Source organism: Cibotium barometz, chromosome 58 (genome assembly GCF_041138505.1).
Source record: "Cibotium barometz isolate CiBa-2024 chromosome 58, ASM4113850v1, whole genome shotgun sequence".
Taxonomy (NCBI): domain Eukaryota; kingdom Viridiplantae; phylum Streptophyta; class Polypodiopsida; order Cyatheales; family Cibotiaceae; genus Cibotium; species Cibotium barometz.
Genome location: NC_141103.1, coordinates 10163383 through 10183900, shown reverse-complemented (window position 1 = coordinate 10183900; position 20518 = coordinate 10163383). Strand labels below are relative to the sequence as shown.

Genomic DNA, 20518 nt, shown 5'->3' with positions numbered 1-20518 from the left:
AGTTAGATGAATGGTGGACTGAAATAGCTATCGTTGTTGCTTCAGGATGGTCACAGATGTTGTGGGTCCAAAAGAGCAAGGTTCTGATATATTTGGCAAAGTTCTGACAAAAGACATCGTGGAGTCAGCAATACAGCATCTTAAGTTTGCAAGACTTCGATCAGACATAGCAAAGCAATCCTTGTAGGAGGTGAGTGAAGCATTCACGCCTGCAGCAGATGCACAAGGTATATGTGACATGGCTGGTATAAGCACAAAGTCTTACAGGATGTTGTTTAATAAAGTAAAAGAGGGTTTCAATTGCAAGCTTGGAAAAAAAACAGTAATTCCCATTCCAAAACCATTTCACGTAAACAAAGCTCGAAATATTCTCAACTTGGGAATGGTCGAACTTGTTGGAGAGCCTTGTCACGTGTCTAGCACATTGACAGTGACTAAAAAGAGCGGGGAACAGAAAATTATAGAGCTTACAGAGTTCAACAATTTCATCATGGATGTTCGGAAATTACAAATGGCTATGGTGAAATTTTATGACATCAGTGTACATGAGTGCAATGGAAGGCTGAAATTTGTTTTGAAACTTGATGAGAGTGAGGTGATCAAAGGACAGAAGCTGGAAAGGGTTAGCATTACTTTAATGAATAGAGCTTTGGATGCAAGTATCAGTAATGCTGATGAGAAGCACTTTAGTGTACAATCCGAAAATGAGATTTGGTGGCTGGCTGCATTTGAGGTGACGTGCTATCCATTTTTAAATAAAGAATATTATGTTGCTATCCTCTTGTTATGATGTTGTAGACAATCTAACAGTTGTTGTTAACAGGTTCCAACAGAGACCCATGAAATTCTGAAGTGGTACTTCAACCAGACTGAGCTTCCTTCCACTATCCAGCAGCAGCAGTCGAATGGCGAAAAGCTTTATGTAGAAGGATATGGTGAATATGAGGTTGAATGGCACCTGGCTGCAGATCTTAAAACCTTGAAATGCATGTTTGGTATTTCCCAAGGAGCAATGGCCAAGTATCCTTGCCTGTATTGTATGACCGAACGAGGTGTCTCCAAAGGAGGAAAAGAGAGAGAATGGAAATGCCCAAATGCAATCAGTAATAGGCGTGAACCCCCAAATCGTGATGCTCCAGGAGTGGATCCTACTTGGGATCCAATTCTTCCTATCCCTTTGATCAGAGTTCATATTTGTGTTTTGCATGCGCTGGTTAGAATAATTGAGAAACTAGTCTACATGTACATCGAATTTTCATGGAATATGAAACCAGTAGTAGAGAGTGAAAGAACTATTAAAAAAATAGAGCAAGTGCTTTCAGATGCAGGTTTACATTGTGGTCAAGTGAAGATTGAGAAGGACTTGAGAAGATCAGGGAAGACCGGAAATGTTCCTAGCAAACCATGTTTTGGAGGTGCAAAAGCCAGAAAGTTCTTATCTAATCATACCCAGAGAGGTCATCTGGGTACAGATTTTGAGGTGTGGAGGAAGCTTCATGCAGCTGTACCTGACCGAGGCTCTTCAGGACAAGCAAGGGTGGCAAAGGCCAAAGCGTGGTTGGCACTTGATCGCCTAGCACCTTTGTTGCAAAAAGCAAGGTTTGAAGATGGGGATGTTGAGAAATTTGAGGCAGTTGTGACAGAGTTCTACACTAGCTATGAAAAGGCATGGGGTGCGACAAACTTGACACAATACATGGTAATTACTTGAAAACCTACAGCTTTGAGTATTTTTTGTTGTTCAAAAAATATTGTACGATACTAAATGTCTTGTTGTTGTTGAGCATTTGTAGCACATTTTGCATGCACATGGAACCTTGTTTGCGGAAGAGTTTGGAAGCCTTGGGATTTGGTCTACCCAAGGCATGGAAAGATCTCATTGGCAAGCACGTTGTGCCTATGAAAGGGCCACTCAACATGGAGGAGGAATAAAGAAAAGTAATCCCATGAAGCAACTATGTCAGTGGTGGTATAGGCGGATTCAAGTGAGGGCTCGTGTGAAGATCAAACATGCTGAATCAGCTGTGTCATGTGCAATAAGAAAGGTTCAGGCTGAACGGAGACGTTCAATATATGTCTCCTCACAGGGAAAGCAGAATCATGCTGAATGGCTAAGACAACGACAAAGACAGGGCAGAGTGTGGAAGAAAATTGATCATTGAAATATATATTGTAAAACAATGATGTAACTGTGAAAGATTTTAAAAGAACAAGAGCTTTCATCTATGTCCCATATAAATGTTTCCAATATATATACATTTCATAGTTTGTAATGGTAAACAAGAAGAGTATTGAGAAATATGACGAAACTTCTTAGCAACTGGAACAATCTAAATTTGTTAATCTGGTACAGAGACTTCCCCCAGCCGAGCCTTTTTTGTTGACGTTTCTGCATCATCTTCTTCATCCTCTATCAGTGGAACAACAGGGACCTTTGGCCTTGCTGTTCTAAGAAGATGCTTCTTCCCGCAATCACTCAACAGATTAAGATCAGTGATTCCACATGCCAACCCGTAAGCAGCATATGTTAAATAATATTTACATCTTAACGAATACACTCCAGGTCCCTCTCCAAAAATTCGAACAGCTGCTTGCCGCTCCAGAAGTATTGCCTTGTTTGCATTCAGCCTTAAGTGATAGCCACCTAAATACCTGGATAAAGTCTTTATCGCCATCAGAGGAAAACTGGCATTGTCCTTGGAGTAGCTAGTGTGAAATATCACAATTTGAGGGAATTTTAGGCGGTGTATATATATTCCTAGTGTCGAATCGTGGCCCAATCCCGCCATACGCTTGCCTGAAGCACGTTTGAGGAATGTGTCTTCATATATTTCCAACTGAAAAAATAAAGGAGCATTAGCCAGAAACAACATCACCAAACATTTCAGGACAAAGTTGATAAAGCCAAATCCACAACAAAAAAAAACTAACCTCTTGGTTCTCATCTGCTTCAAGCAAGGCGTCTTGCCATAAATTAGTGCTCGAACTAGGAACGCGGTTTCCGCTGACTTATTTGGCACATCCCTACACCCTCCCATGTTGGTGATATTCAGTCTGTCCCTTGCTTCTTGTAGCTCTTCCTCTGTGGCATCTTTTCCTTCATATCTAAGGGCATCAGCATAGATCATATTTAGTGTTGCTGTAGCAGAAAGGAACTCGGTGTCTTTCACATGGCTATCTACTAGTAGGTACTTGTCTATCCCATCATCATCTACAAAATTGTCATCGACCTCCAGATTCTGGGCTATGAAAGCTATGCAATGATCCTCCCTTAAGTTAAATACACGTTGTATGTCTGTCAGCAATATATACTCTGAATCTCCTACTTGGTAGGAGGGGAGTAATGGCGTTGGAATGGGGGAGGAGTCATCTGATTCAATAACAAGCTGACCTACATCACTGTTTTGTTCTCTAACTGCCTCAATATCAACCACCGAACTGAGCTTCCTCTCTTCTACAACATTGAACTCCTCAATGACATGAGGAGTGTCCTCCTCTTCAGCAGCATCCTCAACGGTGGGACTTGCCTGACGAGAAATCGTGTCTTCACTTTCATTTTTTGCAGGCGGCTCTGTACATTCTTCATCTGTTAATTGCACGTCCATGTGCAAGAAGCATAAGAAGGCGTAGGAGTATTCCATCAAGCGGCACTTTCTTTTATGAAAAGGGCATAGCAAGGCTCTCTTCTTATCACATGGCACCTTGTGCCAATCCCTGTTTAACCTCTGCTTCTTCTCCAGCGACACCTTGAGATTAAAATGAATGTGACTGTTCCCATCAATCATCATTGGTTCTTCATTTGTGAGCTCGTCAAACTCTTGCTTTGCCTCTTCGAAGTATCCATGATGGCTAGACAATGTATCCTCCAGAGAAAAATCGCTATTGAACATCAACGAAATTGCAGGGTGCAAATCATGATGTCGACATTTGTAGAGGAAGTCATATAATAGAGTTGCAGGTGTTTCTTTGATCTCTTCGTCCACATCAAATTCGACTTGAACTTGCGCCATGGCTGAATTCAAGTCTGTAGAAAAGACATGGAAAATATTAGTTCAGGCAATGAATCAAGAGACAGTCGATCTTAAACAACAAATCTCTGTGTGGTGTAAATGGATTCAACATAACGCGAGAGGAGATGCCAGAGGAATCCAGGTATTCCTCCTCGCGTTGTAGTGAATCTATTTTCCCTAACGCAAATAAAATTGCAGCTAAGTCAAGGACCTCTTCTCGGGTTGTGGTGAATCGATTCACCATAATGCGAGGAGGAGTATTGTGCTTCCTATGGGACCTTCGCTCGCGTTATGGTGAATTGATTCACCGCAATATGACGACTTTATCATCCTTTGGCAACGCCTCTAACGTTATGGTGAATTAAAAATAAAGATAGTTCTCCAGTACCCATACTGAGAGAGGAGGTGTCAAACGAATTAAAATACACTTCTTCGCAGTCAATTCACCATAAGGCGAGGAGTCATAGGTTTTCAATTCACTTTAACGCGATGAAAAGACAAAGCAAGAATTTCTCCACGACTGAAACCAAAACAACGAAATAACAAAAGAAGAGAAAAGCACAAAGAAGATAAAAATACCAGGAAAACGAATTGTATACAATCGTCGCAGGAAATGGAGATGAAGGAGGTTGGAGGTTTGTCTTTGACGTTGGATACAGGAGGATGATTGATGAAGGAGGTTTGGAGGAGATAGTCAGTCATTGATGGAGATAAAGGCCGTTGGTGGGGAGATAAATGAGAATACGAACTCCAAGAGAGGCAATAAATGAGATGAGTATCCTAGAAAATCCGTTTTTAATGCTACGTGACACGTCACCACCGCGTTTACACCCGCCAATACATGAATGCCACGTGGCATCCCGCCGTGTACCTAGCACGTGTACAAGCTATAAAGTTTAATCAAAGCCCTTTTTAATGCTATACGACACGTCAGCGCCGCCTAGTCACCCTGGCAGCCCGCCAGCACGTGTGTTCGCTCTAAAGACTAATCAAAGCCATTAATCACGCCACCTTTTCGTCCTCTTATCGATTTTGCCTTGTCCGTCCTCCTGCTTGCCTCCAGGTGACTTCCGACTACCGCCACAGTACTGAACCGACTTTCCAACTCCTGCACGACAGTCTCCATCCATTCACACGCAAGAAATGTAAGTTTTTGTATAATACTTGATTGTTTTGTAAGTTTCTTGTATATTTCTTGTTCGTTTTGTTTTTTCTTCGACTGTTTGCCCTGTGCCATTGTTTCTTCTTCGACTGTTTGCCTTCTGCCGTGGTGATTCGATTCACCTTAAAGCACACGGTCCATTAGAATCTCAATAAGCTCCATGTCTTATGGTGGATCGAATCACCATGGCAGAAGGCAAACGTAAGAGATTCGCGAAAATCGATTCACTATAACGCGAGGAGGATTGTTTTGCTTTGACTGGCCCTTAGACTCGCGTTATGGTGAATTCACCATAACGCATGACCAAGGGGCAAAGGATTCACGATAATCCACCTCTTATTGGTGTCAATTAAATCACCTCCTACACGACAGTCTCCATCCATTCCCACTCATAGAATGTGATGAAAGTGTATTACTTGATTGTTTTGTGTTTCTTGTATAATACTTGATTTAATTTGTTTTTCCTTCGACTGTTTGCCCCCTGCCATTGTTTTCTCTTCGACTGTTGCCCTGCGTCATGGTGATTCGATTCACCGTAAAGCAGACGATGAGTCATTAGAATCTCAATACTGCTCTATGTGTTATGGTGAATCGACTCACCAAACTGCAAGACGGAATGGTAAGAGATTCGGGAGAACCCTCCTCCCGTTGTAGTAGATCGATTCACTATAACGCGAGGAGGATTGTTTTGATTTGACTGGCTCTTAGTCTCGCGTTTTAGTGAATCAAATCACTGTAACGCAAGATCGAAGCGCAAAGAATGCACGATAATCCGCCTCTTATTGTTGTCAATGAATTCACCATAATGCGAGAAGGATTATTGTGTTTCTGTGGACCTTCATCTCTCGTTATGGTGAATGGATTCACCATAACGCGAGGAAGTGCATATTGCTTACTTGGCCCCCCTCTCTCGCTTTATGGTGAATTGTTAATCATGTGCTACTGAATAGCAAAGTTTTCTACTTTTTCTTGCGTTTTCAGATGGCTCGTGTAAGGCATACAGCTAGACCCATTGACAATGCAGCTCCCTCATCTACTGGGAAGAAGATGGGCGTTCTGAAAGCCTCAAGATCAAGAAAATCAAGCAGTCCTTCCCGATTGTCCAAAACGCAGCCTAGACTCAGGCGTTTCGCAGAGCATTCGGCAGCCCTGCGAGAAATTAAAAAGTTTATGAAGCACCCGACAGCTGCTATTCCCAGATTGCCTTTCCAGGAGAATTTGTGAGCAGAATGGAATTTTGTTTAGGTGGAAGGCATCGGCCTTGTTTTGCTTGCAAGAGGCCACAGAAGATTGGATGATCGAATTTTTTTTAGATAGTTACGTTCTTGCTGCCCACGCACACAGGGTGACAGTAATGAACAAAGATTTTTTCAGCCTAATAGCCCTTCGTTTCAGATACGATAAGTCACTTAGACCAGTTACGTTTACTGATGAACGAATGTTACAAATTTTGGATGTCCGGCCTGTACAAAAAGTGAGAATTGAAGAGGTGACCGAGGGAGGTCCAGATCATGAGCATCAGACTCGGGCAAATTTAATGACAAGCGCTCAAAGGGAACATCAAGCTGCAATGCTTGCATTGCAAACAAAAAGGGAAAATGTTCGCGCACTCCACGCCATGAATCGGGAGGCGCTTCAATTTTTGTTGCCGGAGTTCTATGTACCCTTTAATATTAGAGAGCATAGATGTTATTTCCCGATTCATGCTGAAGAAATCAACATTTTGTTTGATCCCAAAACTGAAGTCAACGACAAAGTGCTCACATGTGTTTTAAGGTATACTCTTTTCTCTGTCCTCCCACAATTTTTCATTCTTGGCTCTTAAAGTTGATGCCTCACTCTTGATATGTTTCCTTGTGAAGTTTTGTTATTTCGCTATTGCCCGAGGATGTATAGCAACGAGTGTTCCAGATTGATTCACTGGTCTCAACACTGTTGCTAGTAGAGTCAGTTCCGTACCTCGATGTGCTGAACTGGTTTCGGGAGGTCCAGCTGGACGATGCCCGAGTATTTTTTTTGGCATATCATGAAAAGTGAGTTTGTCTCTCTCTCTCTCTCTCTCTCTCTCTCTCTCTCTCTCTCTCTCTCTCTCTCTCTCTCTCTCTCTATCGCATGATGTTTATAGGAATCACCGTACACGAGTTATATAGTGCTTCCTTTGGATTGAAACTAATAGAATTCTATTGTGCAGTTCCCATTGGAGTCTTCTACTAGTCGACGTGCAAGAAAATGTCATTTACCTTGCAAATTCGACATCTGGTGTCCATGGAAATGTTTTGCTGTAAGTAAAATCATTAAGATACATATTATTGTTTGGGTTAGAAGTCCGGATTGATCAGGATAATGATTGGTCTCTGTTTACAGTGGAGTCAGGAAACTAATGGCAGCTTACGAGAGCCTCAGCATGGACATCGACACCCTGGATCGATCGACCATCCGAAGGGTTAGTGTCCCCAAACAAGAAGATGGCTACAGCTGTGGGTGGAGGGTTGCACTTAATGCAATGTTGCTACTACGAAGCATTTTTCAGCTCCCTTCAGAGGATGTAAGCATTTTCAGCTCCCATACGCATTTGTGCTCTTGTTTATCTTCTTATATATTGTCATGTTGATCTTATTTATGCCTTGATGAATTGTGATGGCAGTTTCCATCAATGTCTCGCTACGTGGACCTAGACGTCCAAACGTTTAGGGAGGAAACGATTGCGAAATTGATTGAGGTCGCTGAAGTTATGCCTCCAGACGGGCCAGTGGACTTCATCCCGCCCAATCCACGAGGGGGGATAGGCCCCCCTGAGCCTCTTACATGGGCTCCATACTTGGGAGAAGAGCCCTGGCTCCATCCTGAAGCCGATACCTATGGGTTCCAGCAATAAATAGTTTTTTCCTTCTTCCAACAAATGTACGTTTGTAAATATGCAGCTATACATGTATTGGAGAGAGAACATCAAATGTAAATACACTTATCATTTGAAAATCAGAGGATCAAATTTGCTACTGTGTTCCTTCACTGCTTGCTTTCTTACTTTAAGCCTTTTTTTGTGTACATAAAAATTCAATTGGGGAATTCTTGCCTTCATTACATTGTTTTAAACAGTAAAGCATTACAAAAGCAATGTTCTGAATAGATAAGTTTATTGCATATGGAAAATACATTGTCACCGTATACATGGTCACATCATATATCTTCTAGTGCCTCCAATTCATGTGGGGCTGCAACATCTTTACAAATGATCTGATGCTCTCTTCTTTTACTTAGCTTCCGACCATCGAGCTTGAAGCAAAATTGATCTGGAGAATTCTGAATAGCTACTTTTAATTCCTTCCTAACATATTCGAGAGTCCAATTCTCTTCCACTTCCAATGTCAAAGATGGGTGACCCTGTCGAATCATAACTATATCTATCAAGCAAGAGTGGCTGCCATCTCTTGTATCTTGGTCCATGCTTTCCCAGTTGTTGTTGATCCATCGCCACCTTCTATAAGTAAATGACATGCACAGATGTTGCCTGGCAATATAGTATCTGATTTCAAAATATCATTAGGATAATTTTCCGAGTATAATCAAATAAGCGTTGTAACTGTTTCACAAAAATACATTTTAATGTTTTAACACTCACCGAAATGCAATGTTGGAGGTGTTCAATCGACATTCGATTAAATCATCTCCCTTTGATGATTTCACTCTCCAACCTTTGTCAAACAAATGATCAAGCCAGGCTTCATCTACATCTTTGCACACAAAAGTTGTTCTAGTTTTTCTCAATTGTTTACAATCAGAAAATAAATGAACAAAGCATGCAATTGGAACAAACAAACTTAAGTGCACATTTCTTGCACCAATGCTAGGCTTCATAGCACATTTAATATCATTAAACATTTTGGTCCTGTATGACTCTATCACTTCTGTGTCAAGCAATGGCCACTCCGGACTATCAAGTGCGGGCAACGGAATACGTTCCAACTTTCCATGTCGACTCGATTGAGTGGGCAAGGTATAAAATGAGTCATAGAAATATGTTCTACTTCTTGCGAGATCACTTGGTGCACGACCTTCATATTGAAGTTCCCCCACCTCACCATGTACGACATTCAAGAACCCCGTCAAGCATTGTGCAGGCTCCCACTCCTGAAGATTGGATGGGTACAAATCTGTGCAAGGCAGAAAAATGTATATCAATCACCTTATTTGTAACATTGAAATACAAAACACAAGCACTTACAATGTGGTCTGTGTCTTAGAAGTCCTTCCAATGGTCCCACGTTGATCTCTTTTTGCATGAATACATGCTGGATCAACACTTCTTTGACAATTTTCCCTCCTGGTGCCATCTTAAAGTCAAGGATCCTTCCTTTCCAATGTTTGGCCAAGTCTTCAGATGCCTTTCCCTTCACTCGGTAGTGGCCTTGTTTTCCTGGCTGCATAGTGACCCAAGAGTACTTCCTGTATACTTGGGGAATCCATTCTTCGTTCTCGTCTTTTATGTTATACAACACAACACATGAGATACTGCTCCTTGCTCGTTTCAGTCCACTTTCGGGTGCCATGATAGATTAACAGACGTATGAGAAAGAAGAAGTAGCAGAAAGTGGATGACTGGGCTAACCGCTTTTGTGGATCAAGGAGGGAGGATGAAATGAGGGACGGTGTGTTCTTTTGGGCGCCAAAGATGTTTCAAGATTCAAAAGTGGAACCAGGTTGAGGGAATAACCGGGAGAATGTGTATCTATCTATTCCAAGCATTCAAGCTTCATTAGTTCTAGGGGTGGTGGAAAGAATTTTTTAGTGCTCCACGTCTAACACAGGAATGTGGAAAACATTCTTTTATTGCGTTAGTTTCTGACAAAAAAACGGTTTTGAATATTTTAAGACAAGGTGATGGTTTTTTTTAATATTTCATGAAGATAAGAGTTTCTCCACGTTTTGGGTGGGTTTGTACAGAGGTCCCACCACCGGTGAATCTCGTTCGTAGATTACATGTCACTCAATCTATGTGTCTATTATTATATTATTGTTGAAACAGCCCTCTTTTGAGTCCAGAATTTTCCTAATGTATGGGCAAGAGGAACCTTAGGGGGTGGTATTATAAGGTTTATTTTTCTTGTGCAAGAGCAACCTTAGGGGGGTGAAGGTGGTGAGGATTTCTTTGAAAGGCTCGAGAGTTTGGATGGAGGCTATAAAAGCTTGCCTCTCTTTCATCTCTCTCTCCACACACGAGTAGGTGGTGGAGGAGCCGTAGAGTAGGAGGAGGCAGACATGAGGAGGCTCGTCTTTCTCTCTCCGAAAGGAGGACACGAGGAGGATGTAGAGAGAGAGAGAGAGAGAGGAGCAAGCACCTCTCTCTGCAACAGTCTATAAAAAGGCTTTTTCCTAACTGGCTCAATCTGCCTCACTGGTAGTTTGGAGATGGCGAATCAGAAATGTTCATTTTTTATTTAAAAAAAAGGTGTATCCAGAGAGAGATGATCTCTATAGTTTGAATTAAGACAAAGATGATGTCTGTAGTTTGGAGAGAGAGAGAGAGAGAGAGAGAGAGAGAGAGAGAGAGAGACGACGTCTGTGATTTGGACGATCATGCTGTAAATATTTTTTAAAATTATCTTGAATCGATGGAGATAGAGAGCATTCGCTAACGTTTGTGACTGATTTGGACGATCACGCTAAAAATATTTTTTAAATTACTTTGAATCAATGAGAGAGAGAGCGGGCACTACTTAATGATAAAATTTACTAGACCAAATATTAATCATATTAAGTGGAAGAAGTGGTCTTGCACCGTTTCAAACATGGCATTGGTCACAAGAAGTAACACTTCATGACCAAGTTCAAGGATTAAAGAACCATAAAGCACAGGGTTACAAAAGCCCGCAAATTGAACCACCGGACCTATCAACTCTTCTCTAGGGTTACAAAAGCGAACCGGAGATTCGTAACCGTACCTATCAACTCTTCTCTCGGACATACACTCACTTCCCCCGAGCCTGAGGTCCATAGTGTGCCCTAGTGTCCCATACCACCAGACTGGCTGCCCACGTGGACCTAGTCTAGCCCAATGATAAAAAGGTAAAAAAGGGCCATGTGTGGCGACCACGGATTGAGGGCAGGCTGTGGGCGAGGTGGACAGGTGCAGGCTGCCACGTAGGCATGTGAACCTGGATCTGTGCCGCCACGTCACAGGCCACAGCTCCAAACTCCTGCCGCCCATTGCTCCTTTGAACGTCCAGAACCCGCACACATCCAATGCTGCCGCCATCACCTTGTTTACACTCAATGCCCGCAGGTGTGCCCTAGATAGATATACCCAGGATGCAGAGAGGGGGTAGGGCATGGCATTATTTACTTCTTATTATTCATAGCAACCCACACCCAGAAAAGCCCATAGACATACTGGATCCTACCCACAGACACACTGAATACCCAACGAGTGACGGCCGAAATCCAACACCAACGAAGTCGGGTTCAACATGAAGAAAGACAGCCCAAAAAAGAGGCCAAGATGTTAGAAAAGCCCACCTAAGCAAAGCACTCGCAAGGTGCACAACCAAGCAAGCAAACGGAAAGCGGAGAAACAAAGAACAAGCCGGACAAGACGGAAAAAAATCAGGAGGTCAAGCGCAACGGCCAAAGGGGAGAAAGGCTGCAAGCACAGAAGACTGCTGTAAGTAAATAAAGCGGCATAGCAAGTAGTAGCCGGCAAGGCAGTACCCAGCGGCAAATGAACAAGCACCCGAGGCCACGAACTCAGTGAGGAAAGAAGGCCAATTAAGAAAGCAAAGACGCAACTAGCACCCAAAAAACTGGCAACACAATTAAAGCCAAACAAAAAGCTCGAGAATGAGGCAACCAGAAAAGAAGCCGAAGAAGAGAAGACAACGCGTGAGAAAGTGGGAAAGTTTTCCCATCAATACCCTCCAACACAACGCGTGACCCCACGACTGCCAACCCACCACTATCCCTCCAAGCCCACCTCAAAGACAACAATCCATCAAAAACAACCTTAGGTGAACCACTCCGTGACCATCAACATGGACAAACAGGTTTGTCCGGTAAATCTCTAAATCCTCTTGTTATGGTTTATTTTGGCCCCGTTGATTGTGTAGAGCACACCAATCGGAGGGTAGAGTTTGTACAGGTGGGATTATTTGCAAGTAGATTATTTGCAAGTAGATTATCGAGAAAGTTTAAAAGCTCAAAATTTAAAGACTCTAAAAGTAAATCACTTTGTGTCTAAACCCAAATCAGCTTTGAGACTTACCCAAATCACTTTGTGTCTAAACCCAAATCACCTTGCAAGGAGATCCTTGTAAAGTTGTCGGTTTGCATTGAACCGCTCTTCATGCACACATCATTTGGCTAGTAGCACTTAGATCCTTAGAACTGGACAATCCATTCGACCTTGTTGTCCATCCAACACCAATCCCTGCACCTATGCCTCTCGTCAATAACACCCAATGCTCTTTACCGCATGACACTATCATAGTAGATCTCTTTCTTGTAACCTGCAACAATGCTCAACGCCAATGAAAGAGTGCACAGAGCGGAAGCAGAGTGGCACTAGAATGTGCTGAACAAAGAGTGCAAGAGAGAGAGAGATATGGAAAAAACTATGCTGAATATACTAAAGCAAAACAGTCCCAAGCAAGAGACACAGATAGTCTCATAAGTGAGAGAGCAAAATATGTACAAGACTAAATGAGAAAAGAGAGGCTAGCACCCACTATTTATGGTGAGGGAATGCTAGCCGACTGGAGCTGATAAACACGCCGACTGGGGCTAATGGACATGGCTGACTGGTAAATGCCAGAAAGATTGGGAAAAATCCCAAAAAAATAGTAAAAAAGGGTGGCCAGGCCACAAGCAAGGGCCATGCAAAAGGGGACCAAATCGGCACCATAAAAGAGCAGAATCTGGGGATGAAGGTGCTAACACCCCCTCTCAACACAGATGCTGAACAAACTCCAAGAATCCGAAGATGAGAAGCCAAGGAAGCCTAAGAAACCGGCTTGGTGAACAAATTTGCAGCATTCTCCGACAGAAGGACAATACTCCAAATGCAAATCTCCAGCAAGAACCTGTTCACGAACATAGTGATACTGAATCTCAATGTGTTTCGTACGAGCATGAAACACAGGGTTCTTGGCGATGGCGATGCAACTCTGATTGTCACACCAAAGAAGAGTAGATCTGATCGAAGGACAGTCGAGCTCCTCCAATAATCTCCGCAACCGTATTGCCTCCACATGCAGCATAACAAACTGCACGGTACTCCGCCTCGGTAGAGGAAAGTGCCATAGTAGGCTACTTTTAACTGCTCGAAGAAATGGCTCTAGACCCAAGTGAAAAAACACAACTCCAGCCCAGTTTGAGAGTGCATCCTTGGCCATAAAAGATGCCAAAATTCAGGGTGCCACGCAAGTATCGAAGAACTCTTAGAGCACACTGCCAATGCTTCTCTGACGGGGTTTGGATGAGAAGGAACTCAATAAACTGACTGCAAAGCATATGTCCAATCGGGAGTAGGTTAACCTTACCAAACAACCAATGAGAACCCGATACTATCCCTGATATCCCTCGATAAGCATCAAGTGAAGAAAGCTTCTCACCAATAACCATATAGGAGAAGATACTGGTTTACACCCAGTTATCTGAAATCTGTCAAGAATCTCCCGTGTACTTCTGCTGAGAGAAGAAAATGCCCTTCACGGTCTGCCAAATCTCAAAGCCAAGAAAATAATGCAAGAGGCCAAGATCCATCATCTCAAACTCTATCTCCAAAGCATCCATAACAAAACGGATCCGTACAGAATAAGAACCTAGGAGGATATAAAGGTTCGAATTTGCGTGAGAACGGTGCAGGCCCAGCTTATGAAAGAACTCATCAATCTGCTGGTACCAAGCCTGCGGAGCTTTCTTTAGACCATATAAAGCCTTCTGTAGCCAATACACATGATCCTATTTGCCCGAAACAACAAATCCTGGCGGCTGATCAATATAAACCTCCTATGTAAGCTCTCCATTCAGGAAAGCCGACTTGATGTCCATCTGGAAAACATGAAATCTATGATGTCCTGCAAGTGCAGGAACGGTACGAATGGTAGTCATCCGGGCCATCGGAGCGAAGGTCTCATCAAAGTCGACACTAGGGTGCTGAGCATAATGCTTGTTGGCAACCAACCTCGTCTTGTGCTTGTCCAAGCTGCCATTAGCTCGGAACTTTGATTTGAAAATCCAATGCACACCAATCACCTTACGCTGCAGAGGCCAAGGCACCAAAATCCAAGTGCCATTCTGTTCGATAGCATCCAACTCTGCCTGCATAGTATGACGCAAAGACTCATGTGGAAGAGCCTCGTCTACACAGAATTGGGATCAAAAGGACTGTTAATGATAGTAGACATAAGAGCATAATTAACAAACATATTGCCCTCATGAATTTGTTTTCGTGTAACTCTGGAAGAACGCCGAAGAGAGCCAGGTGGAAGAGTAGAAGGAATCTCACGTAACCCAGAATCGTGAACTATCTGATAATACCAACCAGGTACAGATCTACTCAAACTCGCCGGAGGAGAAGCAGGGTCATCATCATCTGATTGAGTATCCTCAGCTGGAGGTGTAACAAAAAGAGCGGGAGCAGGAGGAGGAGGAGGTGGAGATGGAGGTGAAGGAAGTAGAAGCTCACCACCCCCCTCTGAAGATGTAGGAGTCTCGTCGAACACCACATCACAGCTCACAACAACTTTACTGGCCTGAGGATCATAAAGACGATATGCCTTGGACACAGTGCTATTTTCGAGAAAAGTCATGCGCTGAGACTTCGAGTCCAACTTGGAGCAGTGCTCCTTAGGCACATCCATGAACATACGCCGTACACCCAAATATCCGGAAATAAACAACGGAGGGCTTCTCACCATGGAAAGCCTCATATGGAGTTTTGTCGAGAAGAGCAGCAGTAGGAGACCTATTCTAAATGTAGACAACAGTGGAAGCCGCCTCGGCCCAGAAGTGTCGAGGTAATGAAGAATGCTCAAGCATAGCACGGGCCATCTCCATAATGGTCCTATTCTTCCTCTCGACAACTCCATTCTGTGATGGAGTATATGATGTAGTAAGCTATCTCTGAATGCCATGTGTCTTGCAATATTGTTGAAACTCCTGGGATGTGAACTCACCCTCTCTGTCTCGGTGTCCTGAGAGCCTTGACTGAGTGACCGGTCTCTTTTTCCACCTCAGCTTTCCAATCATAGAAGTGATGATGAAAAGTCTCATCCTTGGTCTTTAGAAAGAAAACCCACATATATCTCGTAAAGTCTTCCACCATCACCAGCATGTACAATGCCTTACTCAAAGACGCGGTACTCATAGGACCACATAAGTTTGCATGAATGAGAGCAAGTGATGTCGAAGATCTGTGTGTCACCTCCTTCGGAAAGGCGGCTCGGTGTTGCTTCCCCTGTAAACAGGAGGAACAAGCAAAAGCCAGAGCCTTGATGGTCGATAATCCCTCAACCAACCCATCCTTCAAAGCTCACTGCAGAAGTTGATAGCTCAAATGGCCAAACCGAGCATGCCAAAGAGCAGAAGAAGCACCAAAAGAAAGCAGAGCGGTCAACTTGTAGAGACCACTATCTTGGACTCCCTGAGCCAAGATGCTACCAGTCGCTTTATCATGAATGGTAATTTCATAAATGAGAAAAGATCACCTCCGCACCCTGAGCTGTAAGAGCACTCGGTGTTGACAAAAGGCTAAAAGCCAAATCTGGAATATATAGAATGTCAGAGAAGTACCTCTTCTCCTTGTTAGATGTCATGTGCATCATAGATGCCATGGACATTCTCTGGGCTAGATCCAGAAGAGGGAAACAGATAAAGACCATGAACCAGTAGAAGATAGGTAGAACCAGAATGTAGGAGCTTCAGGTGTAGCATCTGGAGCAGGACTTGGAGCAAGGCATGGAAGAAGCAGTCGGCTGAGGACTGTTGGCTGACATCAACAAGGCAAGAGATGTGTCGGCTGCTGCTGCAGGAAAGGAGGTGTCGGTTGCCTATAGCCATGGTCAGCTAAACCAGTACATAGGGGGGCAGCATAGCAGCAGCAGAGCAGGCGCATCATGGACAAGTAGATCATCTAGTCGGGCAGTGTTTATGGACATGGAACTAGCCGACCAGCAGTGGGCCAACATAAAAAAGGGGTCCAAGACCCATATAAAAAGGCCCAGTGCTCCACGTTGTATTCATTCAATCCCACTAGGGGTTTGGATCCTTAGAGGTCCCATAGGGGATAGATTTAGGTGTTAACCACCTTTTTATGAAGGCAGCTCATGGCTGCAGACACTGAATTTCCAGCACTTCTTTCTCTCTCTCTCTACGCTCTCTCTAACTGCATTTTTGCATCAGATGGTGCATTTTTGCATCAGAAGGTTTCCAAGAGTGTTTAGGGCTGAAAGAAGACTACCCAGAGCTTCCGGGTGTTACATTGGTATCAGAGCATCACGCTCAGCAAAGCTAAACACTGATTCAGTCCCAGATGATGGTGTACAGGTCCAAGGTACAAGAAAGTACACGGATTCTAAGCCCAAGGCGAGGAGCACAGAAGCGGGAAGAACTCCCAGGAGGTTTGTTGGTCATGTTCCACAATGCCAGATGGGGATGGCAGTTTTGTGAGCCAGATACGTTCTCAGGTAACGGTCCCAAGGGAGGTTGATCCTCCAAGGGTGATGTGAGAGTGCCAGAATCAGTTCCAAGAATGAAGATCAAGACGGTGTTCAGAGTCAGGGCAGGAATGGATTGTGGGGACTAGAGGAAGACCAGATGCATAGATCTTCATCAGAGACAGAGTGGTTTGGAGAACACGCCGGGTTTTCAAAGAAAAAGGTTTGCCAGGGATGGATGATGACAGAGGGACTTCGGGATAGGATTGGGATGTTGAGAGTCATCTAAGAGCAGGTTGGATTCCCGTCATGAAGTTTAGCAAAGATGGATGTCATGTGCATCACAGATGCCATGGACATTCTCTAGGCTAGATCCAGAAGAGGCAAACAGATAAAGACCATGAACTAGTAGAAGATAGGTAGAACCAGAATGTAGGAGCTTCAGGTGTAGCATCTAAGGTGGACATGGAGCAGGACTTGGAGCAAGGCATGGAAGAAGCAGTCGGCTGACATCAGCAAGGCAAGAGATGTGTCAGCTACTACAGGAAAGGAGGTGTCGGCTGCCCATAGCCATGGTCGGCTGAACTAGTACATAGGGGGGCAGTAGGCGCATCATGGACAAGTAGATCATCCAGTCGGGCAACGTTTATGGACATGGAACTGGCCGACGCTGGCCAGCATAAAAAAGGGAGTCCAAGACCCATATAAAAAGGCCTAGTGCTCCACGTTGTATTCATTCAATCCCACTAGGGGTTTGGATCCTTAGAGGTCCCATAGGGGATAGATTTTGGTGCTAACCACCTTTTTATGAAGGCAGCCCATGGCTGCAGACATGTACCCTTTTTGTACATGTCTGCAGCCCATGGCTGCAGACATGTACCCTTTTTGTACCATAGATTATACTGAATTTCCAGCACTTCTTTCTCTCTCTCTACTCTCTCTCTACCTGCATTTTTGCATTAGAGGGTTTCCAAGAGTGTTTAGGGCTGAAAGAAGACTACCCAGAGCTTCCGTGTGTTACATCAGAATGGAAGATGGGGATATTGCCATGACCATGCACTGGCATAGAAGAGTCACCCACCAGAGTGATCTCGCCTAATCTGGCAGTAGTGAAGTCCTCGAACCAATCTCGATGGGGTGTCATATGAGCAGTAGCACCACTATCAACAATCCAAGACCGTGACTAAGAACTCACAAGAACAAGTATGCTCCGAGTACCTGCTAAGAGAAGAATGCCATCATCCTTCTTGGGTTGAGACACCGCCATTGAGAAAGAGTTCTTTGCTGCTTCATCACGCTTCTTCTTGTGACATTGGGGTGACTTGTGACCCTTCTTTCCACAATAATGACATTCAATGTCCTTATTCTTTGAAGATTTGTTGTCTTTATCCTTGTCAGAATCCTTGGAAGTCTTGTCAAAACCCCCTTTTTCTTTCTTTTGTTGAGTCTTCCCTTTATCTTGTGCTGCCATAGCTCCATCATGGCCACCAAAAGTGCCAGTTTCCTCCTCAAAGTGGGACTCAATCTGCATATAATGGAGGGGAGAACTTCCTCCCAAGTAACCGGAACAGGACGAGGAGAAGAAACCAACGACTGAAAGTATGCATCAAACCTCTCTGGAAGTTTGGAGGGCAGTCGAATAGCCATATCCTCTGTAAGGATGTCCTTGCCACAAACAGCAAGCTCATCCCGGAGATCTTTCATCTTCGAGATGAAAGCAGATAAAGATGGAAACGTAGAAACTAATAAGTTCATAAGTTGCTTTTCCAACGCCAAAATCCAATAACGTGGAGACTTAATCTCATAGAGATCGGCAAAAGCCTTCCAAACTTCATGTGCAGCATCTGTTGTATGCACATGAGAGAGAACAACGTCGTGACAATTCAACATCAAGAAGGAGAAAACTTATCGATCATTCGACTGCCAAATATCAATCTGTGCCTAAGTCTCGCACCACCGGAAGCAAGAGTGGGAGGGGTGGCATTGGCTGGTGTAACAAGCCAATCCCAAAGATCCACACCATGCAAGGCAGATTTCACCTTCACCTTCCATAGGGTGTAGTTGGAACCATCCAACTTGGCAAACTCAGCAAACATATGAAGAGAAGTCGGTGTAGCCATCACAAAAGCTTGGGCTCACTCTCAAAAAAATGCACAAACTCTGAAGAAGAGGTATCCTCCGTAGGTACCAAGAGTGCCACCAAAGCCTGCAACACCACAAGCCCCCTATGCAAAGGGAAAGGGTCATTGGAGAGGAAAACGTAGCAAAGAAAGGCTACTGTCCTTTAAAAAATAGGCCACTATTGTCCAATCTCCAAGTGGGAAAGAAAACGCTGGTCAACAAGTACCTGATGGCTGAGTTGATTCTCCATGATTTGCTGGACAGCCACTTGTTGTGCAGGTGTAAGTTCTTCTTTGTTCCAACCCACCGACCCTTTTTCAGAGTACATCCCTGCAATGGCAGATTTGTTAGAGATGGTTGAGAGGCATGTGAAGATCCCTACACTCCCCAGGTTCTCGGTGGATTGACGGGAGCAACTACGGCATATAGAAGGTTATGATGAAATCTATTGTGGAGTCTTACAACCTCGCTAATTTTGTCGTTATTGGGGTTCCATGGTGGCTGGAGGTAGAGGAAGAGGAGTTACCATTGATCCAAAAGGACCGAGAGGCACATGTAACAATGTGGGATCATGTCAACATCAGGGTCCGTTCGTTTATCTTCCTCAACTGCACACGCAGGTAATCAAACATGTAAAGCATATGACACCGGCCAGAGGTATATGGCAGCATTTGGCCAGAGGTATATGGCAGCATTTGGCCTCTCTTTACAACAGGGTATCGCCCATGAAGAGGATTTCCTTGGAAATACATATGCACACCGCACGTAATCAAACATGTAATGCATATGACGCTAGCCAGAGATATATGGCAGCATTTGGCCTCTCTTTACAACAGGGTATCGCCCATGAAGAGGATTTCCTCGGAAATACAGATGTGGGTTATGAGCCTTGCAAAGTCATTCACGATGTAGGAGTGTATTAACAAACTGCAGGCTCTTCAGCAAGAAGCTCTTCAGGCTGGGGAGGAGATTTTGTCAGAGGATAGGGCCATCACGTTGCTGTCACACTTGCCCTCTCAGTACTTAGCATTTTAATTGGCCAACGGTCGAAAGGCCGTAAAATGGGAAAAGAAAAGGCTTCATCAGAGAAGTCTTCTGAGAAGAAGTTTATCGTCGCTGACCGTGAAAAACTAAAGGCAGAGAGGACATGTAATGATTGTGGCGAGAAAGGCCACTATTAGAGGCAGTGTCCCAAGCAGAAGACCGAGAAGGGTGAAGATTCCTCAGCACCAATCATGAAGACTCTTGTAAGATTCCTTCCTCCAGGTTTTAAGGTGTATAGGTGTAAAAACCTCCCCTTCTAATCTTGTAATTATTCTCCTCTTTGAAATAAAAGAAAGATTATGTTTTACCCTATTTTGACCTGAAGAGAGAAAATGTCTGGAGAGAGGTAATCCAAAATTGAGATATTTTTGGATATAAAAATCCTCCTAGTATCTAAAATGGTTTCCAACAGAAATTCAAAAAGAATTTTCCAATGTACATTTGGAATTAATTAAAAATAAGTATAAAAAAGACCTCAGCCTAAGGGTCTAGATTTTCAGAAATTTTTAGATTATGGTCCAATTAAGGTTCCT

At 43.7% G+C, this 20518-nt stretch overlaps 2 protein-coding genes across 2 annotated transcripts in view; one reads left to right on the top strand and one right to left on the bottom strand.

Annotated features, from left to right (window-relative positions):
- Positions 1–20518, bottom strand: part of LOC147605884 (MADS-box transcription factor 23-like) — a 105470-nt gene that overhangs the window by 43346 nt on the left and 41606 nt on the right. The gene's annotated exons all lie outside the window — the stretch shown is intronic.
- The window catches only part of LOC147605885 (uncharacterized), a 32900-nt gene continuing 12893 nt past the window's right edge, over positions 512–20518 (top strand). Inside the window, exons 1-2 of the mRNA XM_086792543.1 lie at positions 512–733; positions 824–1186. Of these exons, the coding sequence (XP_086648669.1) occupies positions 512–733; positions 824–1186 (585 nt within the window). The remainder of the gene's footprint in view (positions 734–823; positions 1187–20518) is intronic.